At 40.7% G+C, this 27,783-nt stretch overlaps 2 protein-coding genes and 1 long non-coding RNA gene across 7 annotated transcripts in view; 1 reads left to right on the plus strand and 2 right to left on the minus strand.

Annotated features, from left to right (window-relative positions):
- Positions 1 to 1,752: 1,752 nt before the first annotated feature.
- WEE1 (WEE1 G2 checkpoint kinase) lies at positions 1,753 to 12,996 on the minus strand. Its single transcript, XM_075502163.1, has 11 exons — positions 12,241 to 12,996; positions 9,656 to 9,864; positions 9,083 to 9,149; positions 8,827 to 8,999; positions 7,770 to 7,891; positions 6,954 to 7,100; positions 6,459 to 6,554; positions 6,295 to 6,380; positions 5,877 to 6,047; positions 5,641 to 5,786; positions 1,753 to 3,133 (listed from the first exon to the last, which is right to left on the minus strand). Exons 1-11 carry the CDS (start codon positions 12,790 to 12,792, stop codon positions 2,983 to 2,985), a joined length of 1,920 nt encoding a protein of 639 aa, XP_075358278.1. The 5' UTR covers positions 12,793 to 12,996; the 3' UTR covers positions 1,753 to 2,982.
- Positions 12,997 to 15,845: 2,849 nt separating this feature from the next.
- LOC142410155 (uncharacterized) lies at positions 15,846 to 22,693 on the plus strand. The gene is made up of 3 exons (XR_012775856.1): positions 15,846 to 16,109; positions 17,886 to 17,909; positions 20,735 to 22,693. It is a non-coding gene; the product is annotated as an uncharacterized LOC142410155 (long non-coding RNA).
- ZNF143 (zinc finger protein 143) overlaps positions 22,558 to 27,783 on the minus strand; it is a 42,214-nt gene continuing 36,988 nt past the window's right edge. For all 5 annotated transcript variants that reach the window (XM_075502167.1, XM_075502164.1, XM_075502168.1 and 2 more), the window contains 3 exons: positions 27,455 to 27,616; positions 26,462 to 26,608; positions 22,558 to 23,303 (listed from right to left, as the gene is read on the minus strand). In XM_075502167.1, coding sequence (XP_075358282.1) covers positions 23,220 to 23,303; positions 26,462 to 26,608; positions 27,455 to 27,616 — 393 coding nt within the window. In that variant the 3' untranslated portion in view covers positions 22,558 to 23,219. The remainder of the gene's footprint in view (positions 23,304 to 26,461; positions 26,609 to 27,454; positions 27,617 to 27,783) is intronic.

The raw sequence follows: 27,783 nt of genomic DNA on the forward strand, positions 1-27,783 counted from the left end.
CTTCACCAGCTTCATTGCCCTTCTCTGGACACGCTCCAGCACCTCAATGTCTCTCTTGTAGTGAGGGGCCCAAAACCGAACACAGTATTCAAGGTACGGCCTCACCAGTGCCGAGTACAGGGGCACAATCACTTCCCTGGTCCTGCTGGCCACACTATTTCTGATACAAGCCAGGATGCCATTGGCCTTCTTGGCCATCTGGGCACACTGCTGGCTCATATTCAGCCAGCTGTTGATCAACACCCCCAGGTCCTTTTCTGCCAGGCAGCTTTCCAGCCACTCTTCCCCAAGCCTGTAGTGTTGCATGGGGTTGCTGTGGCCCAAGTGCAGGACCTGTCACTTGGCCTTGTTGAACCTCATACAACTGGCCTTGGCCCATCGATCCAGCCTGTCCAGATCCCTCTACAGAGCCTTCCTCCCCTCAAGCAGATCAACACTCCTGCCCACCTTGGTGTCATCTGCAAAGTTACTGAGGGTGCACTCGATCCCCTCATCCAGATCATTGATAAAGATGTTAAACAGGACTGGCCCCAATACTGAGGGAGCACCGCCTGTGACCAGCCGTCAACTGGATTTAACTCCATTCACCACCACTCTTTGGGCCTGGCCATCCAGCCAGTTCTTTACCCAGCGAAGAGTACACCTCTACAAGCCTACATAGCTACTGTGTACAGCTTGTTTGCACAGCAATACCTGTACTGATGTTACAAACTTCTGAAAATGAGTAATGCAAGGGCACGTGCTTATCATAGGTAAATCAAATTTACACTATGGGGAAGAAAGGCTTATTATTTGTTGATCCCCCACCAATTGATATTTATGACTGTTTAGAAGTATGCTTTAAGAGAGGTCTTATTTAGTGTAGATGAACATTAAAATCCTGCAACAAAAACATATAAGATATTCTAAGTTCTCTCACAAACAAGACAGGACTATCATACAAAGCAAAAACTTAAAAGGTATTCCAGTCTATCAGTTTTTACTGATGCGAACTGCATATTGAGAGAATAAAGTTACCTAAACCAAGCCTCTGAATTTCACTGTCATATATGAATAGCAGAGACCTCTTACAAATAAAAATACTTAGCAGTCTTCATTTGCTAATTGCAAAGTTAAATTTTATGATAGTCCATTCCATTCACATACAGCTTCTCTGATAGTCACCTGCGACTCTTTAATAAAGCAATGTAAAAGCTTCCCCAATAGACTAATCTATTAAGCCTTTATTAATTTTACCGTATCTCTCTCCTTTACGTGAGGTAGAATACAAATGCATAAATATTTCGCATCCGTGCCACAGAACATGCTGCTATTGTGTTCCCTAGACTATTCCAATTCCTCCCAGTTTTCTTCCCAACTTCTAAATAACAGTTCTCTTGCCATTCTCAGCAATTAATGAGTCTTCCTCCTTACCTCAGACCCAGGTCTTTCTTCACATAGTTTCATCTAGTCCTCCGTCTTCACATGGGTTCCACTTCAAATCTCCCAGGGGATTCATCTTTCCAACATGCAGTACCATTTCTGAAGCTGTAGAAACAGACTGCTATAGATACTAACACACAGACTGTGGTGCTTCTCTCCTAACTATCAGCGAGTATGATCTCAGTCCCACTCTCGTGAGAGGGAACCACAAGCATTACACAGGAGCAGGAAGCAGATCTAATCAAGACTTGCTATAGTGTATTCCTGACTCAATATTTTATTTCCACAACTATAGAGTTAAATAAGTGTTAGACAATATTAAACAAAACTTTTAACTTTAATATTCAAATTCAACACTAATAAGAACAAATAGAGCACAAATGGGAAACATTGTTCAAACTAAAATTAATGAAGAGACAAGCCAGTAATTAGAACAGTTCTATTTTTTAGCAACATCTGTCAGCCTAGGTCCAACATCAGTACAGGTTCTGACGGCCACATTCTGTTCATTTTGGAAGTTAAAACTGAATAGTTAAGCTTTGTCTGTTGGCATCTCAGACTGCAGTTTCAGTATAGTACACTATAAGCACGATCAAACTTATGTACATAAACCATGAAGAACAACCTGAACACTTACACTAAACAATTATTTACAAGTACTCCAACATAAAAAAAAAATATACAATAGCCTCAAGAATGGACAACTGAAGAGAACACCAACATTTAGAGAACCTTATTAGAAAGAATTACAAAACATCAATAGCCAAGACATTAACAATTGCACTACACTAATACAGAGTCCAAATATTAAATTGGTGCATTATTTCACAATGCACTAGCTTTGAGAGAAAAATGCTGCCTTCACTAAAATGCAGCTTAGATTTGTTTCACGTAATTGTTTTAACAAGAAGCCTATTAACACAATAATGATTGTTTTAATGCTACAGTTTACAGCGAGGACAAAAAACTAAAAATAGCAGCAGTTCCACATGGCACTTAATTCCACAGGTTTCTAAGCTGTGGTTTATGCAATGCCTACAAAGTGCTCCCAGTTGAATATACAAATAAAATTCACAAAAAAAGTCTACCTGACATCAGGTACATTGAGCGTAGATGGCCTTAAAGCCTGTCTTTCAAAATGTATTCCCCTCTGCTCCACAAAAATCAGTAACTATCAAAGCAAGGCACCCTCCCTCCTTCTTAGAGATCATTAGGGATATTACTTCTTATTACAATGCCGTAACACTACAAAGCAGCACACCACTATAGTGGTTAACCCTGGGACGATGTAACATCTAACAGTGTAACTGAAAGGCTTATGGATTAACATCCAGGATCCTCTATAGACAAGATAGTAACTGAGTCCATTAACTCAAATGGTTAATACAGCTCATCAGCCATATTGTACAAATAAAAACCCAGAAGCAATTCCTGTAAAACTAGTGACACTGATCAAAGACAGGACAAGAAACCAGGAATTGAATGCTTCCTTCAATTCCTTAGGCTTCAGTCCAGCAGAGATGCTATAGCCATCCTCAGTAGTTCTTTTAGACTTCATAGTTAGTATATAGTAAGACTAACTGAGCGGTTCATTTTCTTTCCAATGAGTCGAGATGGTCTGTTTTGTGTTGTAGATCTAGTTGTCATTCTGTCAGTGAACAGTGCTCGCTCCTCAGCTGCAGCCTTTGCCATCTGTGCCTTCTTCAGCTCTCTGCAAGACAGTGAGAGAGTCACACTTACGCAATGGTATCAGTAAGGACTACAGGCATATCACAGCAAGAGCGTTTCAAATGAATTACACAGCAGTTCAGAACTTAAGACTTGCTGTCAATTTAGGTCATGCTAAGACCATTATCATTTGCATCCACTTGTTTACAACCCAGAGGACAGAAGTGGGATGTTCGTTACTTGTCTAGATGTTCTTTCATTTGAACAAGGGAAGGAAATGACAAAATTCACACAACTCAGATTTTTAAATCTAGCCTTTTATAAGCAGCTCAACACTTCAATTACCAGAACACAGTAGGATGCTGTTTACTTTCTAGTACAAGCTGTATGATAAATCACTGAAGAGCTAATTACTGAGGTTTGCCCAAATGAAGCATTCGGCCACAGCTGAACTTCTCTAGAAGATTCAGACAGACACACACTTAGATGAACATAGATGAACGTAACTGGCAACAGACAACTCAGAAAGCATCCTTTTCCTTTTGCATGCCCACATCAAAAGCTTATCACCACCTAAATCTTTTTTGTCTAACATAAAAATTTGAGCCCAAAACTTCAAGGCTGAGTCACTGAAGGTAGCACAGGCCATTGTCCCCGTGCAACATTCTGTCAACTATTCTGTTTCAGAGAATTACCAATACTCAGTCTGAGGACGAAGTTAACTAAAACTCAGGATAAAGCTATGAAACAGTCTGACTAAAGAGCAAAGTTAGCTTTATCAAGGGTTTCCCCACACACCCCTTTTTCTGCTTTCCTTAAATGCTGACATACGGCTAAGTATAAGGATTCCCCCCGTACTTTTTTCCTTTTCCTATCCTAAACTATCCCTCAAAGAACTTTCTCTACTGTAAGAACTAGTATTTGTAATCTCACTTCACACTTGGACTCCAAAGCAAGATCAAATTTTACAAGCTTGCTGCATATTGGTGTAGGTGTATTTAAGTTACATGTTTTAGTTTAATAAGCTACTCCCATTCTTCTAAGCCAAAGTATTATTCATTAATACCCCATGCCCCATCTAATCCTCCCCACATTATCACTGTGTCAGTTCACTGCAAGAGAATGCAATCAATTTTTAGTCATCTTCCCTAAAGACTTAACGTCAGTCACAAATGCACACACATATGTGTACACTCACCACACCATTACCAGGAAATTAAGTTTTACAATATACTTCCATTCTTCCCTAGAAGTCTAATCTTGAATTCTTCCTTCCTCTGAAGGAGACAACACAGTAGAAAAGCTGAGTTTCCTTACAAGGATTCCTTTCACTGATGATAACTTATATACACAAGTTGTATCTTAAATGGGTCAAATGCAGGAGTGTTAAAAAAAAAAAACCAAAATAAAACAAATATACCTACCTGAACTATTTTATGGAACACTATCCCACACAACATTAAAAATTACTGTGGATAAGTGTTCTTTTTAAATCATTCTTGGATTTACAGTTATATTTTATAAGGATGTACCATACTTGTGGCCATGCCAGAAGTAGTCTTCACAAAATATTAGCTTTGCCAACTTCCCCTTTCATATAATACAAAAATATGTTGTCTTTATACAAGCAAACAAGTTACCTCAGCAAATCTGTCCTTGAATAACCTGCACAAACTGTCAAATTATTCTTTCTCCGGTCAGTGTAATTCCTAAGATTATAGAGATAACCATCTAAAACGGCAAGTCGGGCTACATTCAGACTGTAGCAATGGCAAGATAAGCAGATAGCAATGGAGAGAATCCAAATGCGAAGTTAACGTCTTCATTCAAGACGAGCCAGTCAGAAAGTAATCGGTGTTCTCTATTCCCTCATAAAAGCCTGTTTATTATGCATAATACGTGCAAAGTTAACTGCAGTGAAAGATTCACGATTGCTTCTTAACTTACTAAGTCTTTCTCTGAAACTTAAGCAGAAATCAGACTTTCCTAAAGGGAATCTCTTCTTCAAAGGTTTAATTCAGAGTTGAGTGTTTGAGAGCAAGGGGTAGGACAAGATAACCTCCCAATGCAACTGATTCTCTGGTAACCTAATAACACTGCTGTGTAAAATCAAATTAGTCCAAAAACACTCCTGATGTGCCGTTTCATTTAAGTTCAAAACAGCTCATTTAAGTCATGTTTTCCAACACGTTTCAAAGTACAGATGACCTAGGAAAACACAGACTCAAATCACAGAGATGCAAGTTACACTATACATGTCACAAGAGTACGCATTATGCTCGAAACATTTTTAAAAACTGTAATGTTTTGTATGCCTTGAATACTAATAGTGTAGTTGAGATTCCCTTAGAGTGTTCAAGAAGTTCCTTCTATGGAGAAAGTTCCTTTTAAAGTTACGTAACCCACTTTGTACTCTCAGGGATGTACATGCATACAGATTTGTGGACCTCATGCAGAAACAAGGACAGTCCTATTTTATCATCACTCTACCATCATATGAAAACCCATTAGAAATTAAGTTATATTTAAGGACCCCAAGGAGCTACTTACTTCTGCAAAAGCGAGTTTTTGAATTTTTCAGCATTCAGTTCTATCCGGAGCTGCTCTGCGCTCTTTTTTGCAGCAGAGAGAAGCACTGAATGCTTGACTAGTGCCACAGCTGAAGGCCTTTTCTCTGGATCAGGATTAATCATAACCTTGGAAAAAAGAGAATAAGGCATTCTAGTTAAGACAAGTAATACAGTAAATTACACTAATCGGTGAGCCACTGGTACAAGAGTTCTTACTTTCAGTAAGTCTAGTAATTCTTGAGAAAGCACTTGTGGTATTCTAGGTAGTTTTCCTTGTCGAATTTCATGCCATTGGTCCCCATTAGTTGGAAGTGGTTCAGCCCCAGCAGCACAGACAACAGTCAGAGCAAGAGCAAAAATATCTGCTTTTGGCAAATGAGTGTAGTTCTTGAAAAATAAAGAAAAATAAATTTACTACACATACCATCCAGCGTAAGAAGAAATCTAACAGACAGCTAAACTATTCAGCACTGAACACATTCACAATATTACAATCCCCTTTAAGAACTACCAGTGTTCAAGGGGATACCATTTAGGAAGTTTCTCCTCCAGCAAGGAGATGGCAGACAGCAACTCATTAACAAAAACAGCATGCAGACCTAACATCACTATTTTCCACAAACAGAACAGTTACCTCTTGTAGGACTTCATTTGCAAGAAAACGGCTATCACCTTCCTCCACTTGTGGACTAGATACTCGAGTTACATGACCAAGGTCACCTGCAAAAAGAAAAAGTTATTTTTCAGAAAACAAATAGACAATGCAATTCCTTTGAGCACAAGTGTGCTGCTTCTCACCTATTTTAAATATGACTCTATTAGACGTCCAGTCATCATCATCACCTTCTTCTGCAGTTGTACTCGGGACTGATGTCCTAGATATGAAAATATTACCTGAAAAAGAGCAAATTGTTAAAAAACAAAACAAAACATTTGTGTCTAGTTTCTACTTCATCTAGTTTCACTACAGTTTGCTTTAGCCACACAGAAGTTTTAGTTGTATACATACCCAATTTCTAGAGTGAGAAACTATAACTTACTCACTCTGGCCCCTCTGCTGGGAGGGGAGCCAAGTGTTATGCAAGTAGAGTCAATTACACAAAAAGGACCCAAGATAAACTCAACAACAGTTTAAGTTTGCTAGCCAATTTTATAACTGACGTCTTTGTACTGCTATTTAGAACTTCAGTGAAGAATTTACAGTAAGGTGGGGCTAAACTGCTCATTTTTCTACAGCAGATTAAATTAACTGAGGAAGTTGTCAATACAGAGTAGAGCAGTTTACAAACTTACTAGGTTTGATATCCATGTGTACCAGTGACATTGAATGAATGTACTTTAAGCCTCGAGCCACCTGAAGTAGCAGGTCCTTCAGTTCTGGTTCAGTAAAATAACGCATATTCCTGTAATTTTCACTTATGGCATCTGCTAAACTGCCACCTAAAACAACATTAAAGAAAACAACTATTTATTTTACATCAAACAGTTGACAGAGTAATGACAAGTTGCTTCCAAAAGTAAGTACAACTGGCTTCCAAAATTAACAGTGAATATATCACCAAGAACTTGCTGATGATACATAGGAAGTGTAAAATCCAGTGCCGTATCCCCTCTTTATAACCATGTAATATAACAAAATTATTTTTCTGCTGTAGCTGTCGTGCAAATTAACAGGACACCAACACAAGGGAAAAGATCTCTCTCCCTCTTCCAAATCTCTGGCAGGGTATCAACCATAGCAAAAAACTTCAGAAATCAGGTCCACCTCCCTTGTTAAAGGAAACTCTCTGGTAATTTTCTCTATTCCAGCTTGTACTATTGTACAGAAGAAAGAACAGTTTTGCTGCTTGCAAATGCTTTGCTGTACTTCCAATATTCTTGAACACTTAAGACTTTGTCTGCAATTTTGTATAGTCTTTGTTTCATGTATCTGATACGCCTTTTCCAACAGAAAGGAACATCAGACACATTTGAGACAATGATGGTATGAGCTATGTGTAGGACAATCAATTCCTAACTAGTGCTAGGGATTTGTGGAGATACCTGTATATCTTCAAAAATTAGATTTTTTTGAAAGCAAGTTCAGAATAAGCGATCAACTTTACTTACCATTGCAATATTCATTCTGTATAAGCATATGATCATCTTCCGCCCATGCAGAGTAGTATCTCACTACATGAGAATGCTGTCCCAGAACTGCATGTGCATAGACCTCTCTTAAAGCATTTTGCCTGTTACAGTCACAAAAAATAACAGCACACAAGAATATTATGAGGTGAAATTAGTCTAATTTCAGCTTGATAGAAACACTTATTATACTATCATGCCCCTCTGCCAGCTCAGGTTTCCAATTAAAATCTTCATATTCAGTTCTGTGGCACCTTAAGGTGGATTTGTATTTATATCCAAACAGCTAAAATAATTAAAAGACTAAGTACATGGAACACCAAAAAAACAGGTTTTGTTGCAGATAATTCTCAAGGAACCTGCCACTTCCAGTACATACTTTCCAACCAGCAGCAGCAAGCTTTGAGAAGCATCACTGAAGTTTTAGCAAAAAACTAATAATGATCATAAGCCAGGAGTACGACTGGCCTCAACATTCCTAACTTCTCCTAATTTCTGGTATGCAATTTTGAGCAACTCAAACTTATGAAGTTTTATATTATAACTATTAAAACAGTGGGGGAAAAGGTCACAAATCACAGGCTCATTCACAAATGCCAAAAAATACCCCTAAACTGACTTAACTAATCTGCATGTCACTCAAGATGACGAGGATGAGGACCTAGTTGGGAATACTGCCTTCCTTTCATATCTCAAAGGATCATCACTGCACAGTTTATTCATATAGTCCCTCCCACCATTAATGCAAGTAAGCATTATTCTTACTTTCCAGACAAGAACAACCTGTTTCCACACAGAATATTGGGACAATCGTCTGCTAGGAGAAAGGCCCAGTAGCCTTTCCTCCCTAGTACTGCAGTATTTGGGGGGGTGGGGGGCTGGGTGTAAAGTGACTTCAAAATTTTATCTGTTTTACATTTAATTCATGTATATATATACTTTTCTCTTAAATGCCTTCTCTAGACACTGATACAAAACGACATGAGAGGAAAAAGCACCAAGAGGTGACTTTTAACTTCTAATAGCAGGAAATACTCACTCATCCACTGAGCCAGCTAAGGGTTTCTTGGATCGCTTTATTGCATAAATACAGCCGTCAAGCCTCTTCACACATTTAAACACAGAACCGAATTCACCAGATCCAATCTTCTCCAACTCATGAAATTCAGTTGCATACCGTGACTTCATATTACTTTCCGTTATTGTTATCCTCTGCAAAGATTAGAAAGGAAAATACTTAGATCTGCAGATACACAGACTGCCAAACTTAGTATCAAATTCTAAAGATTAATTACCTTAGCAGGTCTGATAGTTTCATCTTCAGGCTCTCCATCACTTGCTTCCATGTCCTCTCCACAAGAGCTGAAATTCACACAGTTACTTTTGCAGAAGTAATATGGCTTAAGTAAACTTAAAAACTGAAGTCTAGCAGCTGTTAATTTTTCTGAGATCTAATTCTCCCATTCTACCTAAGTTAACTAATGAACGCTAGACATTTGTAAGCGCAAACTCATAAAATAAAGGTATCATGCTAATACCTTTGTCATTTCTTTCTTCATTTTCATACTAGTATTTATAATGTGTTTTTCCCTCCTCAAGAAAAGACTGTGTGCATAGCTCATTCAGTCAGGTAAAAAGACTGTAGGACATGGCCTAGTCTATCCTCTCTGTATACTGATCAAAAGATCTAGTGCTAAATGGTTATTTCATAATATCATGCATCTCAAAGCAGAGACTTTAAGAGCTATATTATGCATCACTAACAGATTTGCAAGGAAAAAAACTTCCATAGAAGCAATTTGTAACAAAACTTTTGCAGCTAAAAGTCGTTCTAAAGATAATCTTAAAGGAAGATACAAGTTACTCACTCATTCCAGTGCGTTCTCTTCCTCCTACGACATTTTCCTTCAGAGTTGTGAAGGAACAGGGAATCGGGAGTGAAGGGATTAATGTTCACATGAGGTGTTTGTCTAATATCTTCTTCTTGCTTCTCCGATTTCCCAACATTCATAAATAGAGAGCCCCCTCGAAGTTTGACTGAGCTGGAGCCTATTCCTTGTGCTTTAGAAAGCAAACTCTATATTTATTAAAAAAAAAAAAAAGGGACAAAAAAAAAAAAGACATTTATAACCTCAATATTGCTTTAGACACAAATAGTCAGGTCATGCTTGAAAGCCATCATTACTATACTGTCTAATCAAAGTTAGCATGAGTTGTTGAAAATGCATGAAATGCATACCTGCATTTCCATCAAAAAGAATTCCAAAGAAACTATTAGGCTTTATACTCCACACAAAAACAGTTAAAGGAAACACTGAATGTTAAAATAGTTTTTAAAAGACAGGAGAGATTATGAGAGCAGTGTTTTTCTGTCTTTAATCATGTCATCACCTAAACTTCTTGGACAGATGAAACTCATGGACCATCCTGTGCTATATCACCATGATTTTCACATACAAGATATGGAAGTCAGATCAGACATCGGAAATTATCTTTGGCGACTACAAATTTAGGTGGCAAGCTAAAAAAATAAGTAAATAAAAGATTTAATAGTGATTCACAGATGCCTCTTCATGAACCTCCAAAGAATCGCTCAAGAATTAACAGCACTGTTGTGCTGTTAGTTCAATATCCAAAACAGATCTTTTGGGTGGTAATTTGTCAGACAGGCATTTTCCAGGCACATGATGAAACCTCTCCCACTTAGGTAGGGAAGTTTGCACCCGAGTCTCCTACATCTTGGCGAGGATGCCAACGACTGACCTATTGGATCACAAGCAGGACTATTGCCTTATCCTAGCAACACCTTACGAAATAAAGAATTGACATACCTAAAGCCTAAACCACCAGAAGAAAGAAGGCTGATACTTGGGAATCTCAACTGCACCCCCCAAATCCAGGCTAAGTGAACACCTTTAAATCACTGTGCGTCTCAACACACATTTCAGTACTTCCACTGGATACCTTAACCAACTGATTCTTCCAGATACCAAAGATAACCTCTCCAAAATAACCCATGTAGAATTCGAGCACCTAATTTAAGAACCCCACTGAATCGCAGTGTTAAAGCCTTGTTTTTAGCATCACAATCCACAAGACTCTTGCATCTCTAAAGCATTTGCTCCTAACTCGGTACAAGATCATCACCAATTTTACTATTTCCAAACATGTACCACTGGTTTCTAGCAGCGAAACCTCATTCGAGATGGAAGCTGTAGAAAACCAATTAACAAGGTTGCCTTCCTCACACCTTAAGTCAGTTGTTTTCAATCTATAGACTATAGGCCCCTGGGAGATTATCCCCGGGGATTATCCCTGGATTACTTCTAAAGGGCTATATGAAAAGTATGAAGAAAGCAAGCCTATTATCACTAGATTTAAATTCACTATACGGTGTTTTACATGAGTGTCAAGTTCCAAAGTTGAAATGCCTTCCAAAAGTCTGTTACCGACAGAGTTAAGAGCGACCTATCCCTATAAGATTTCAAATCCATCAGTTTAACAGCATCGGCTACTCAAATAGCCTTTTACATTTGATGCAGAAGACTGCAGACACTGAACTTGCACTGGCATACGGTACAACAACAGTCGTACTCAAACAAGACATACCAACTTACTGACAGACAGGCAGGAGCAAATTCCAGTTCAAGCTTTAACTTTCTGGTTATAAAGGTACAAATGCCCACACGACACTGGAAAATTTATTTTAAGAGTTTAATATTCTTTCACCTTTTTAAAAATCTTTTCCACAAAATACAGCAAAAGCAGGGCACTTATATATAAAAAATGTAAAAACGTATTTATCCGTATGTGTTTTGTGTACAGAAGGGGGGACTGTTCCACGCCCCCAGGTACCCTACGGGACAAAACGCACGACTGGGGGGCGCGGTACTGCTTTCGCTTCCCCGTTCCCCCCGGCCGCGGCCCGTCCGCAGGCTGCGCAGGCTGCGGAGCGAACTGAACGGCGCCCGCCTGGGCTCCGCGGGCGACCGCCAGCCGAGCTGAGGGAGCCACGCGGAGCGGCGGCGCCTCCCGGGCCTTCAACGCGGCGCCCGCAGCCGCCCGCCCCTTCCCCCCCCCCCCGCGCCGGGCCCACCGGCGCGCGGAGCGCGAGCGGCCGGCCGGGCAGCGGCGCGGGCGGAGCGTCGCCCCCCGCGGGTTACATAACCGTAACGGATGGGCTGTGGGCAGGTCCCGGGGCAGACGCCAACTTGCCGTTGCGGGCAGGAGGGGTGGTGCAAGCGGCTCGCGGGGCGGGCGGCGACCCCGCCCGGACCCGGGCCCCCGCCGCCCCCTAACCTCCGCATTTCAACCGCCGGGCGCGGCGCGGCGCCTCCCGCGGCCCCCCTGGCCGCCGGGGGAGGGCCGGCCGAGCACCCCCCCTCCGCCTTCTCCCCGGGCAGGGGGCCGCGCAGCGCGGCGGAGCGCTCCGGCGCCGGGGCGGGTGCCTCACCTTGGGGGTGTGCGGCGTGTCGAAGAGGCGCAGCTTGCGGAAGGTCTTGTGAGGCGGGGTGCCAGGGTAGTCGGGCAGCGGCGAGCTGGGCTCCTCGCTCCGCACCCGGTAACCGCTAGCTGCCGGGTGCGGCGGGGAGCGCCCGCAGTAGCGGCGGCCCTTATAAGGGGGCGGCGGCGAGGGCGAGCCGGCCATGAAATAGGCTCCGGGCGACTTCACCGGAGAGGAGCCGAATCCCTCCTCCTCCCACGAGTCCCCCTCGTCCGGCAGCGGCGCCGCCGCTGGCTCCATCTCCTCCTCCTCTTCCAGCAGGGGCGGGTCGCCCCGCGCCGGGGTGCGAGCTGCCGAGAGCGGCGAGTCCGCCTCCTGGAAGGCCGAGTCCCCGCCGGTGCTGTTGCCGCTGCTGCCGCCTTCCTCCTCCTCGTCCTCCTCCTCCTCCTCGCAGTCGCTGTGGCCGCTCAGGAACAGCAGCTTCTGCCGGATCGGGGCGGCCGCCCGCCGGGCCGAGACCCGCCGCGGCGGCGCCGCCTGCTGCAAGCTCAGAAAGCTCATGGCGGCTCGCTGCGAGCCCCGCTCACGGCCAAACCCGGCCGCGCCGCGCCCGCTGTCGCTGCGCTGCCCCGCGTCCCCTCGGCGCGCTGTGCCCCTGGGTGCAGCAGCGGCTCCGCACGGTGCTGCCCCCGGGCACGGCTCGCCTCGCGCTGTTCGGACTCCGCGGCTTTCCCGCGACCGTTAGTCACGTGGCGCGCACGCCAGCCAATCACGCCCGCCCACTCGGTTTGAAAACACGGAGGGCGGGGGCGAAGCTACACACGGCCGCGTCACGGGGCGCTTTGGCGCGAACGCCGCGAGCGGTGCGGGCGGAGGGGGCGGGGCTCGCCACCCGAAACCGGGCTTGAGGCGGCCACACGTACGTGTCTGCCCGGTGAGGCGCGGGCGAGGCGCCATCTTAGCACGGGGGTGCGGCCCCGCCCAGCGGCGGCGGCGGAGCCCCGGGGACGGCCGGCCCGGCCCGGTACCGCCCGCGTTGGACGGGCGGGGACCCCGGGCTGCTCAGCCCGGCCGAGGCGGGCCGTGCGCTGCTCTTCTGAGGGTGCAGCTCCTGCTGCATAGCAAGGTTGTTTTGCTCCCGTTCAGTTGCTAGAAGAGTGCGCAAAAACTCCCATTTCACGTGCCTGCAAACAATAACTCCTTTTAGGCCAGTTAAAGACGGCCTTTTTTAGCTAAACCAAAAAATACATTCCAAATGATTCACGTGATTTAAAATGCAGTCAGAAACATGGGAGCCTCAAATACAGCACCCCATGCTGTTAATGATAACTCCTACGAGACACTTCCAAACGAACCAAAAGTCCCAGCATGGCAAATGTGATTTACAGTGGATGCCATTTATGAGATAGGCTGTATCCCTACAGGTGCCACAACTTTGCTTCTCAGCTTCATTTTCTGCCTCATACCACTTTGATGAAATGTAACCCAACAAATAAACCCGCCAATCTCTCTCCTGTACTAAATCACCTTAAAATGAACCCCTTGGGTAACAAAGGTCTTGAAAAAATCAGGTTTTTCCAGCCACAGGAGCCCCGAACAACCTGAAGAAAGACAGGTGTGTATCCCTGTTGAGTTTCTCTCTGCTTCCCCAGGCTCTCTGGGCAGGCACACCATCCCCTGGACATGCAGGTAGCACCAGGGGTTCACTTCCCCGAGAACTGAGGGCACATGGGATGCTCGGACCCTGCGGCACAGCCCCTCTTCTGTCAGCCCATGCCCATGGCCAGCCTCCTCCCCAAAGCCTACCCCTCCTCACCCAGAGGACAAAAACCTCATCTGCTCCAAATGGGACACCTCTACAGAGAGCAGCACGGTCTGACTGTGAGTCTGAAAGCTTCAAAGATAACGAACTCAAACACATAAGGCCCAGTCAATAGAAAACAGAAGTTTGTACTTAACCATGTTTCCATTGTTTGCTGATCTCCTGTCGCTGGGCCCTGATGTCCATGGGCAGAAGCCTCAGAAACAACTTCAGACATGGTTCCAGCTCCTGTAGCGCAGATGTTCCTGCTACTGAAGGAAGGGCTGTGGTCAACAGCAGGGCTTGGACGCCCTTTTCTGCTGCCTGCCTACCTGTATCTCCAACAGGTAATTATTTTTAGACAGAATTTCTATTGAGGCCCAAACCAGAAATAGCGGGATACTTTTTTTCCCCCCTTTTCATACTGGTGCTGTTCACACAACTGCTGCTCTCCAAGTCTGTGTGCTTTTGGGATGTAAGAAATACCACGGGGATGCTAGTGTCCCATACTCCACTTTTGCTACCGATTCCTCCTTTTTTAACCTCTTCTGCCTGAAAATACCCATTTCTTTGCAGAGAGCTGCCACACAGGGCGGCACAACTGTCCCCAACGGCTCACTGGTACCCTGCAGCGACTGAACCAGCAGCATGCCTGGGGGTGACTGCCTGTGAATGCCCTGGTGAATGCCAGGTGGATGCCACCAGCATTGCATGAACATAAGAGCATTTTAAATTAATTTGGCTAATATAACTCTGTACTCACACACACTCCCCATGCCTGCGCAGTGAAATGGTTTTGCTCAGAGCTCCATCACCTCGAGATGTGTGGGTCACTATCCTTTTATTTTGTAAGGCCTATATAGAAACATTTCCGCTTAAATATCACATCCCTACGTATTTCTCACACTTTCAATGGCCTGAAAGCTTAAGACAGGACAAGCAGTGGTGAGCCACAAGAACACAAGTTTTGAGATTATGGAAACCTCCTGAAAACTAGTTTCAGAAAACTGAAAGTAGCCAACATAACCTATGAAAATAGGATTGGGTGGCATTTACAGAGATATGGCTACATCAAGCCAAGTGCTGTAAACATGCTTGGTGTGCAATAATTTAGAATAACAATAATGTCCCATTAAAAATACTAATTTTTAAAACTGAAATGCACTGTATAGCAAATACTAACTGAAGCATTTGAGTTTTAGAACAGATGATGTAAGAGAAGGCTATTAAAAAAATACAACCTCCATCTCTTTCTCAATTAATAGCCCACAGAGGGAGATGCAAAGCACTTCCTAATAAGTGACTCAAAACATCCCAGCCACTAGCTGTGGCTTCCTTCAGTCATATATGAAGTTTCCTTTTCTTTAAAAAAGATTAAAGAATTTAAGCTTTCAATAAATTCCTCCCTCTGAAATGTCAAAGCTGCAGTTTCCTTCCCAAACTCAACCTAAATATAACTGGTGCTGTGTTGCTTTCTGGAGTCTACAGACACAGGCATTTAGTGAGGGTAAGTGGCAAACTAAAATTCAGAAGCCCTATTGTATAGACTAACTAATGAATTGCTAATCACTGGGACAGTTTAAGTGGGACAAAATCAAATGGAACAATTCAGAGTTTGTACCGAGAAGGAAGTATTTCCAAAGAGAAGACAGAACAAGAGGAAAGGAAAAAAGGAATAGAGAAAGAAAGAAATAGCAGTAACACAATTGTTTTAAAAGACAGTTTATTTCCAAACTGAGAGCAGATAAGAAAGGGAAGTACTGAATAAATATGTAACTATAACAAAATGCATAGTTGCTATGTAAGGGCCGCATTCATAGGCTCTACATATGTGCTGTTCCAAATTTGCATCAATTGTTCTTTTGCTGTAGTTTGACAGGACCATAAACAGTTGTCTTGAAGAGAAGACGATTTTCCCCCAGACTGAGTGTGGCAACTCTGCTATCCTGTCCACCATGACAACTGCTATAACTAGCATTGGGAGGCCTATAAACAGCCTAACTAAAAAGCACTGCAGAGCCAATTCCCTTAGACAGAGAGCACATTAGCAATGGACATCATCACAGGAGGAAGAGAGGTGAGCGGGGAAGAGCTCTGCAGGCTTCCGCTGCACCATACTCTCCGAGCCAAACTAATCCCAAATTCTCTGAAGCTGATTAATTTGCACTTTTGAGCCTCTGTAGATCTTGCAAACTAAAGCCCTGATCCTCCAAATAGATGTAACAGCACATAACCTGATGTCCAGGCAGTGCCTGACTGATATTCCTACAAATTTGAGTGGTTTAAGGGTTTTCACGATATATTTGCAAAATTGGCTTCTGGTTTTCTTTAGTTTAAATTAAAAATTAAGTATATCAGTATAGTGCACTGAAGCTTTTGCTACCAGAAATACTTATCTGGGGCAGCAGACACTCACTCAACAAACAGCTGCTTTTAACTAGTAGTTTTCAAGCTCAAGGGAAACTGTTGTTCCATCTTTTGTGGGTAGCAGGGGATAAACCCAAATAATGATGAATGGGAAAGAAATGGAACAACAGCCAATTTGTCTAGCTGTCAGAGGAAACTGCCATAGAAGTGGGTACGCTGCCATCTTGTCAGGATTTCCTGCACTTACAAGTTCGTCTGCAGTCCCTCAAAACCACTTTGATCAAATTGGAAGAGTTCGGCCAAAAACTAGATGAAACCCATTCTACATCAGCCAGCATAGTCATGAAACTATGATGAGTTCATCTTATTATGAGAAGGGTAAATGGAGTAAAAAAGCAGAAGAGGAGGAAGGTCAAGTTGCTTATATGAAAAACAGAAACACCACAGGCACCTGTGCCAAGGCTGTTGCTGGAGAACCGAGAGTAGGGACAGATCTGTGCTGTTCCTGGCTCTTCTCTTCAGTTCCAGTAGGTACCTAGGGACCAGCGTGCTTGTCACCGGTGCCAGTGACGGTGTTCCAGTGTTCATGCAAGACTTGGCATATACAGAGCTAACTGGTCTCAGTGGTAGTGTGCCAACTGGGAGATGTTGTCTCTGGGCCACTGACAGCTTAAAGGTGAACAGTTTAAAGATTATTTTATCTGGGGTCATGCTGCTAACAGCTGCTGTTAGCTGACAACCTCTTTCTCTTCATTATAAGGTCCAGAGTTGAATGGGTTCTCCATCAAAGGTGGAGTTCTGTGTCCAAAGACATGCCTGTAGTTGATGCTGCCAGTCCTTTTACTCTTTTTAGCCTATAGTCTGCATGCAGATAGAGCATTTCTCAAGGATGTATTCACCCAGGAAGTATAAATAATAAGAGCAAGAGAACAAGGTGGAGAATGGAATGGGGAATTTGACAGCACGTAGGATGCCTCCCGAACTGAAGAGCAGCTTCTGGGCCCAAAATCCAGGAATTTAAGGGAAGATCTGAAGATACTCAGAAGTTATAATGTACAAGGCACATTAAAAAAGGTTTTGCTAAGCAGTCATGTACAATTCACTATTTCTCTGTGACTACGAGAGCACATACTCCTAACAGTTTTTAGTGACTCCCTTTTTGCCTGTATGTCTGCCTCTTAACACTTGAAATCTCTGTTTACAAAGCAAATGGCAAAAGAATCTGTTCCCAAGAGTTGTATTCAGATCAGAAACTTCCTCCAAAACATCCTAAAAGTTAAAGAGACAGAATGATTGCCATGACTGAAAACAGGTGCAATTAGAACGCCCCATTCCTGTGCTGAAGTGAAGTTAAAATGATCAGAATAGAACAGAAGTCAAGATTCTGTATCTGCAATTGAAAACCTCAAAATGCCTAATGCACAGAAACTAAACAGTCACTACTAATTTACCAGTATCACTAACCTTCTTCCTTTTTCTCCTTCAGGGAACATGCAAAACCATAGAAGAGGTACTCAGCCTTTTTTCAAATTTACTACTATTCATTTTAATAATCTCTTACGCATATCATTTAAGGTAAGACATTTTGCAAACATTTTTTAGAGATGCAGATAACAAGATAAAAGCCTACTAAGAGTTTCAAGAAGCTCAGCCACCTTCTTCCCACTAACACCATCCTCAGGAACCTACATACATTCAAAAATCTGTCTCTTATTGTCTTGAATATATCTGTTTAAAAACAAAAAGCAGCTAATCCTGTCTGTCCCACAAACCATTCTTGTACTTTCTAATTTTTCAGTCATTACAACCTATATTCAAATCTGAATTAGTTCTACACCAAAGCAAAAAGCCCACTGGAGATGTAGCTTTGGAACATTGTTGTTTCTCCAGAGCTTTCTACAGCCACATGGTAGCTTCTGTTATGCCAGCAGACCTGCCAGATGTTAGGAAGTCAGCCTCTTTTCCTTGTCTTGCCTCACTAAGCTACCTGCTCAGAAGCCTTGCAGCCAAATACTACAGAATCAAGCAGCAACATGATGGAGAGTCTAAAACTCCCCAGAAAATAAGTAAAATACAGCAGCCAGTCAACCTAAAGGCTGGTGAGGGATTTAAACAAAGGAAAGGGTAAAATACTGGGGTTTTGACAGTAACGTAAGACACTTTTTTGTTATCAAAAAAATTCCGCACAACCACTTGTGCCCTGAAAGTGTAAATGTTTTGCCATTCCTTTGAGTAAAATGCTTCAAATAATCTAAACAGAACAAAAATGATCCAAATAAAATCTCTTACTGCTCCAGAACCTGAGATGGATGGGATTTAAGGGGGTCACATTTCCATTAGAGATAAATACACAGACTGTGTAGGACAAAATGCTTGCTTGTTGATATAAGCTTGTATGTTTATTGGGATAATTAAAGTCTGCTTTGAATATAACCCTCAGTTGAAAAAGTCTGGTATCACATTGCTGCTAGGGTTAGGTGTCAGCCACTTACTGCTAGTGGTGATGGTCTAATTAGATTGTTAAATTTTCCTTTGGCCAAGTGAACTTTACTAGCAGAATGAGAAACAGCATCAAAGGAATATCAAAGTGCTGGCAACACCTAAGCTACACTTTAAAATACATATAACACAACAAGGAAAAATGCTTGTTTCTATGCCTTATTTGGAGCGTAGTTTACTATTTACGACACAAGAACTGAAAGTGGCTCTTGATTTTTTGGTCTCTTATCATAGGGGTCCAAGCTTTGGAAGGTTTTTAATCAATAGAGCAAAAAAATACTTTTGGGGCATCTGCTATTTAAATATATACTGCTTTGCAAAAAAATAGGAGTACCTTACTATCAACAAACAGCTGGAGTTTGAATTTATGCATCTGCAAAGACAAGGCATCTGTTAATGTCTTTTTCAAGACAAAAATTATGCGGGCTGAATAAATAAATATACTTTTCAAGTTCCAAACAACTGTAAAGTAATAACTGAACTGGACACAAGTTACCCTTCATTTCCAGTCTCTTAATGCCTTACTGCTTAAGAAAATCAGTTTGCTTCCCACCGAACTATGAGTGAAATTTCATCTGTGCTATATTTGAAAATTACACAGAAGATTTTACAGAACAGTTAACTGTTTTCATTCGATGACAAACTAAGAGTGACTGGAATAGGTTTGTTATAGGGCACTTCTCCATCTTGGTAAGTAGAACCTATCGTCAACCTAAGGTGTGCAATCTGACTAACCTCAACAGCTGTAGTACTGAAGTTGCCAGATTCAGAAACACTCTTGATCACATCCTTACTCCATACCATCTTTTCCTGGTGGCTACATACCGATTAAATAGCTTCCTGTCCTTGGGGAAGGCTCCCTGACTCTGCACTCTGAGAAGTACACAGCATGCAGAGTGATTTTTCCGTATTCTAGTACAGCATGATCATCAGAGAAACCAGAGCATCCAGTCAAACAAATTACTCCCGGCAGTATTTGAGGAATTATGAGGGTTAGGAACTAGAGTAAAGTTTACAAAGAACTGCCTTCCAAGCTCGGACATTTTGTTTATCTGGACTATCAGTTCTGTCCGTCTCTTGTGTGCTAAGCAGACACCACATGCCTTTTCTCCCACGCTGTGCCTGAATATCTCTGGTATCGGTCAGGTGATTGGTTGCTGAGATTAATTATACCATCAGGGATTATGGCTGTTTACAACTTTGTTGTCAGGCTTCAGGATTTACTCTTATAAAAACACACTCTTCCAGCGTCAGCCTATTCATGTGTGCTTTGGCATTAGCTCTTTAGGGTAAAAACTGTCCTATTGTTATGTTAGTGTGTCTGGCACAATAGGTCATCAGCCTGGAGCACCGAAAATAATTGCCTCTCTCTTTTTACTATCAGGAGAGGCGCTGAACTACAGTAAAGCAAAGCAAAGCCCACAGTGGCAAAAAACTGTAGAAACATTTAAAAGGGAAAAGTTGACTGCAAAGTCTAGAGAGGTTTTGGTTTTATTCCTTTAACGGAGGAGTTGGTGTAGGCCGGGAATTCAGATCTGAAAGAAGAAAGCAACTGGGAATGCTGGAAATGTGGAAGCCAATTTATAAGAGGAAGCGATATACTGAGTTGCTTTACTTTCTAGGATTCCTCTTTTACAAATTATTTCCATCTAGTGTGCCAAAGCATTTCCTTTGAGGCAGAACTTTCAAAAAGAGGAGTAAAATCTATGGGGAAAGGATAGAGATTTCTACTGCCAAACTCCCAATCCTTTTTGTCATATTGTTTCCTCCTCCTGAAATCCTTTTCACCAATATTCCTATCTAACCCAATTTCATCCTGTCTAATCTCCACTACAGGTCCTTCCGACACCAACACGCAGCATCAGCTTACCAAACAGCTCCTTCCACTCCGGTCTGAATGGAAGCAGGGCAGAAAATCATACAAGTCTCTCCACTCTGACAACAAGTCTATTATGAGTACAGGCCTCACAGTTAAGACACATATAATCACCTCAGGTTCTCTTTAAACACTAAGCAGCCTAAGTCAGTCTGGCTTATTTATTCAGTAAGTATGTTTTCCTTTATAGGGGTTGTTAGCACAACATGGAAGCAGAACCTTTGACTTGGGAGTTTTGCAAGAGTAACTGGTAAGATACCAGTAAGAGAAATAATTTTAAAAATACTGCAGCTTTTCCTGGCTGAGCTAGTTCTGAATGTCTTGCAGCAAACCAACTAGTATGAAAGAGGAGCGAATACTCACATTTGTACAGTGGTCAGAAAATGTCCTGGGAAACGAGAGAAGAACTGAAGTTATTTCTTTGCTAAGTCAAAGCCACTGTTCCAGCCACCGTTTCCAGAAACTATTAGCAATGAAATTTAAGAAAGAAAACCTTGAACGTTCATGTCAAATGATACATCTTTAATTTCTAAAAGGTGGTAAGTCCTAAGAAACTGATCTAGTTGACAGGCAATTAATCCTCCTTGCATAGTACATTTATCTCCATGGGATATCAAGAATTACAACACTTCAGGAAAACTGGCACCTAAGTGAGCAAGCAGCCTCAATCCTATACAAAAGTTACAGACAACCTCAATGTTTCCAAGTTTTACTTTGTAATGAATCCAGAGAATAGTCTTTGCTTTGTCCACATCTATCCCACAGTACTGTATTCTTTCCCTGCACTTTTCAGTTGGCCATCTGTGTAAAAAACATAAAAGGCTGCAACCCACACTGATACAGTAATTCACAATAAATTAGCTTAATTCTATTCAAACTTGGCCTTTTTGAGGTCAAATACCTCAAGGTACGTAGTTATTGACTTTATTTTTTATGTAAAATGTGTACCTCACAATACTTATAAAATGAATACTTGATTAACACTTCATCCAGAAGATGTTTAATCCTTCCCTTGAGAAGGTAAAAGGTGAGGCTTCTGTTTCAGAAGTGCTCTTGACACTCATCTAAAATAAGCATTGAATCTTACATGAAGCCAAAACATTTTAACTTGCTTAACAAGCTTCCTAACAAGACAAGAGTAAAGACACTTTTTCATATTAAAAAAAATAAAGTTACGTTTTACTGTATGTGTTAGACATATCTACAATGGATTTTTTTCCTTTACAGAAGGATAGGTGGAGAGGAGCATTGTACTTACATCATCATTAATTAATCCCTTTTTTTCTAGTAACTTGTGTCCTGATTTTCAAAAGCACTGATTATCAGCATATCCTAGGTACTGAATGGTAGCAGCAAGCACTCAGAACTGTTGAAAATAGACTATTAGTATTTGTACTTATGCCGCAAATGCACCATTTGAAAATATTCCTCTTGAAAACAGGTAGTTTACTTTTTAGTCAAAATCAGTTGACTAATTACTATTTTAATCATTCCTGTAGTGTTTTAGAATGTTTAAAATAACTGTTAACACTAATTACTTAATACACTACAGTGGATTATGATCAAAATTAGTATGTCAAAAATTTATGTTTATGATAAATAAACTTTGGAAAAATTTATACAAGGCCGTAAATAAATAACTTGAACTTCAGTCTCATTAAAAAGTAAAACAGTATGTCACACGACAATATCATCCTATCTAGACAATACAATCTTGCTATATTTTATTGCATAATAATTTGAGAGTAACATCTTAAGTAAAATATGTAAAGAAACAAAATCATTAGATTTACTTCCTTTAATATTGAACAACCAAAGTTTCTCCTTTGTACATAATCCAATTTAAAGATAATATAATTAGCACTTCCAGCATTAACAGTCTGTATTTACAATGAATCAGATGGGGTGGATAATCTAAAGAGTATTCAAATCTGTATGAAACAAATCAAAATACGAAGATTTACAGTAGGCTCAAAATCCAAGACTTTTCCATTTATGGAATGCAATTTAAAAGGCTTTGTTGTCTTTATTACTTGTAAGGGTTCCTGAAATGATGATTTTTAACAGTATTTTAAACATTTGAAATCTTCAGTAATGCCTTCATTATTTGTACATGACATTAAAAATTAATTCCAGTACTTCTATTTAATTTTTCACTTGCTTGTAGACCAGTCTGAATCTGACAAAAGGGTAACAAGGAAATTTACTATATAATCCTAATTCCATATTCCTGAATATACAACGGTTGGAAGTAGATGATGTCAGTCCATTCCAAGGGTTATGTACACAAAACTTACAAAACGTTCTTCGCTCTTGCATAAAATGTGTACACAGTATCAATGAGCGGGGAACTTCAAAGTTTTTATGGGCTGCTGCTGGCATGGACCTTTGTTGATTGAAAATAAAATACCTTTCACTCTATTGTTCTGGTAGCAGTTTTAGAAGTTAATCATCAATCCCTGGTGTTTCACCCTGTTGTATTCTGGAGGCTATTCTAATGGCTTCTTCCAGAGACTGTTGTTCTCCAAGCTGAAACAAATGCATTTACACGTAAATAAATCCAAAATGTTACATATGCATATAAATGTTTAAAAAAAAAATTAAAGATGAAACCAAAGATGTAGATATGGATCAATACTTTAGCACAAATAACTGTGATCAGTATTGTCACACCTCTTCTGGGTAATACATACTAGCAGCTATCTAATCAGCATGACAATTAAGATAGCTTCCCATAGCAGATTAAGCTGAGCTTCTATGTATCTACCAAATAAATTTGCTTCAAAGAACTGCTGCATGGTAAACACATTTCATGACACACAAAGTAGATTATATTTCAACTTGGCATATATAACAAAGCTAAGATAAGGCTTTCAAAAGTCATGGTGGCTGTTGAATTACATTTTAACACTGGTAAATCAAACAAACATCTTCATTTTTCTTAACTCTCTTGCAGAAAGTCAGCTCTTTGGAACACTATATGACGTTAATAGATGTAAAAAGTGTATACTTTTTGCAGAATCCTGACTGTATAAAAAAAGCAGTCATGATGACACTGTTTGATTCTACAGTAGTTTAGAAAGGAAATTACCTTGTAGTTGCAACTACAAGGCCATCAATGTATCTGGCACTGTCAGAAGCAACATCAACCAACCCTGAATAAAGACAACTGGACACTATTTTGGGAAAGAATCCATGGAGTTTTATGTGTACACCGTGCGTGCATGTACATCCAGTGATGGGAACACTGAAGACAACCTCAACCTAACAAAAACGTAAAGCTGGCCATTACCTATTGGCTCAGGAGAAAGATGTATGAGATTATTTGACAGATGGATAGACCTAATGGGACAGCTCTAAATATCGCTTGTAACTTGTTTTTACAGTCACTGGATATCACATTCTGGAGCCACTCAAATCAAGAAGAGCTCTGTTACCACCTCCTTAGGACTTCAATCTGGTTACCAGGCTGCTGGCTTTATCAGTATTTAGAAACTAAATGGGTTCATGTATTAGTATCAAAGTACAAAAGAGAAACCATCAATAATATTTTAATTTTGAATTCTCTCTCTTCTATGTGTATTGTACATTTTCAGTTTAATTAATATAAAGATACTTCACCAAAAGCTTCACTGCTGGGAACAAAAGAGGGGCATGTGCAGAGAGTGCCTATGTTTTCTTTTCATTCAAAGGACACACTGCTAAAGGTGCAGGTTACTTTTTTTTCTTCCTCTCGTGCAAACAACTGCCTTCTGCTATGCTTTGTCTTACGTGCAGTTTTGATTACTGTCAACTTAGCTCAAAAGACAGGAGTTCAGAATTAAGAGCTTCTCGACTTTCATTGCTCTTCAATCAGCATCTGACTTGCTATTTTCCATTTAACAAAGGGGAAAATAACAATCTCTCATTTCTGCTTGAACATATTAACACAATTGCTTTCAATCTGAGCTCTTAAGAGAGTACATGCATACATACACTTAGACTGCAGCATTAATCCTGAGACTCAAATGCTCAAAGGTTTTGATCTCATATTAGTTTCAGCAAATATGAACAGTTTGAAGGAACCAGACTTAAGCTGCTGTTACTACCACATGCAAAGTATATTTTACCCCCTGGAAATGAAATTTGTGAGTGCATTTTCTGCATTTCTTTTTCTGTTTGAAGCTATTGCCAAGAACCTTCCAAGAACACATATTAACTTACACTGCTTAATACTGATTTGTTTAGAAACTCTTTTGAGCGTCTCCTCTCTGCGTAGCCAAAACTGATGTTCTTTTATATTAGTATTTGTCAGAGCTAAAGCCCATCATGCAAACCATACTCAAGACAGTTGCATATACTCAACTCCCTTTGAAATTCATAGCATATATCACATCCATGAAAATTATCCGCCTCCTAGTTGTATACTGTTTCAGGATGTATGGTTCCTATGATTTTCCATGTTCTCTAGAACAAAATGTGTGTCTGTGGTGATACCCAGACAATGATAGGATCAAACCCACAAAGTGTGAGTCCCAATTCCACAGTAAATTTGAATACAAAAGTAGCTTCATTACATTCCCACTGGGCTTCCTATTTATGCACATAGTTAAGCACAGACTCAAGAGGACTATGAGGTGGACCAAAAGTATTAGGCACTTTGCAGGACTGATACTACTATACAACCCAAAATTTAAACTAATACAACTCCTTTTATTTTATTTTGAGTTTAAAATTGGCTTCTCTCATGGGAGTGGCAATTTCCCTAAGATCCTTCGTCATTTATTTGAGCCTTGACTGCAATGCCATTTAAAGAGATGAATTTTTAAAATACTAAATCTTCCAGATTTAAAATTTCCAAAAGCTTCTGTTAACCTACTGTCATATCATATGTAACAAAAATAAAATACACACATAGTTAATTTAATGTTTGAGTAAGGTAGCCTACTGGCCATCGCTTGCGCTAGAAGTTTTGTTCAACCTTCCAGTCAAGCCAAGCTTCCCTCTGAATAAACTATGCATGAAAATACTTGTCTAGGCTTTGGTTTTGGTTACTTTCTAGATAAAAGCTTAATTTGTGCTTGGTTTCCACCTTCTTTTAAATTAGCCCCATTTAAATTAGACTCTTTCATACCTAGAAATTACTCTTTCATGACAGTGTTTGGACAGCGTGAGGAACTATTTACAGAGACTGCTGCTTGTACTGTGCTGGTTTGACACATAAACAGAAGGTTATTATTTCCACAGATTTCTGATTATTAATCTTTCTATATAACTGCTTACACTTTCTTGCTATTAGCATTTCAAGGTTCAAATAACATAAATTCAGTAATTTTATCTGTATAAGTTCATAGCAATTTACCCTTGAGAGTTTAGCTTTATATGTATCAGCTCTATATGTAATGCTGAAGGATGAATGAAAGCGCTTTTCCACTGAAAACCTGTGACTCCATGAACGATTCAGCTGACCTGAAGTTTGCCCCTCCCCTAACCTCCCCCTTTTGTGGAAGTTCTACAAGTAGATTTGGAAAATCAGGTGCTTATTATTCCTCTTCCTAACCCTATATATTATTTAAAATATGAGATCATATGGTTATGGATTATTTTTTCAGGGGAGCCAAGCTTATTTGAATCATTTTGTTACACGACTAGGAGCTTCTAGCTCTAGAAGGAAGAAACACTCCAAAAAACATTTATCACCATCTTACCTGTACTGCAATTTGTGTTCCATTAGATGTAGCCAACAATGTAACAGGTCTAGTTTCTGTAGTCACTAAGTGGTGCCCATGTTGCTGATGTCCCATTTCTGATGAGGCACTATGAAATGCTGCTAAGTCTTGAGCCACAATAGCAACCTTCAAGACCAAAGGAAGAGAATGAACTGGAAGACAGATCTGTTACCGTTACTGAGCTCATACAATGGTTATCTTCAAAGTTAAAGTTAAATTCAAAGCTGTGATTGATTATTCATGAGCATAATTTTATTGTGCAAAAGATACATTTTTTAAGAAAGGTTGCCATCACTGTGTTCTCAAAGTTATCTATTAGCTCTCAAAGTATAAATATCCTCAGAACTGCACAGAAGTTCAAAAAATGTGCCTGTAAGCCTGTGATTATTTATACATACAGAGCATGGTGATTAATAAGTATCTTCATTTTCATGTGGCACATTTTTAGAACAGTGGAATGCATTCTAACTTAAAGATTTAAAATTATATCACTATATTTCTACTAAAAAAGTTAGTTATTGTATTTGTATATTAGAAACAAACCTGCAAATATATACTTACACAAACGTTTCCTATCTGCCAAATAAATTACAGTCCCATAATATTAAGTGATAAAGTTACAGTTCATACTGGATTCTATTCTTAGTTCTGCCACTCATTTACTATGTGACTTTGGGGAAAATGCTTAGCATTTCTAGGTCTTATTTTACACACACCTAAATAAATTACCAGACTGGTACCTCAGAATTTTTTCTTGGTGCCCAACTGTTTTTAAAACATTCTGCCATATGTTGATATATAGCGCTGGAGTAGAACACATCGTACTCTTATGAGGGGAATGCTATGGCCAGGTGTTGAAAACTGCTTTACTTACATAATTCTATGTGAATGACAGAACTGTGATGGCTTAGGTGCCTATTTTATATCATCTTATAACAGAACATTACATGTGTACGCAGGATAATATCTTACCTGCTGTCCTTCGGTGCCTTCTGCAGTAACCATCGCTACGGAATGTGTTCCCGCAGAAGAGATGACGGCGTCGTGGGCAGGGACTGTGATGGTGGTGCCATCTTGTGTTACCATAGTGATAGTATTGCCAATGGCCTGCATATCTGCCTGGGATATGTTGACCTGAAACGCAAAATAATTCCTGAAGTAAAAAAGGAAGGTTTGATTGCTGCTCAAGTCATACCTGAGTCTTAGCTTTTGGCAACACAACATAGTCGTTAAGTAAGGTTTGAAAAAAAACGATGATATGAATTTGAAGTGTAACAGCATTTATCAAATAAATTCCTGCC

Source organism: Mycteria americana, chromosome 5 (assembly GCF_035582795.1).
Source record: "Mycteria americana isolate JAX WOST 10 ecotype Jacksonville Zoo and Gardens chromosome 5, USCA_MyAme_1.0, whole genome shotgun sequence".
Taxonomy (NCBI): domain Eukaryota; kingdom Metazoa; phylum Chordata; class Aves; order Ciconiiformes; family Ciconiidae; genus Mycteria; species Mycteria americana.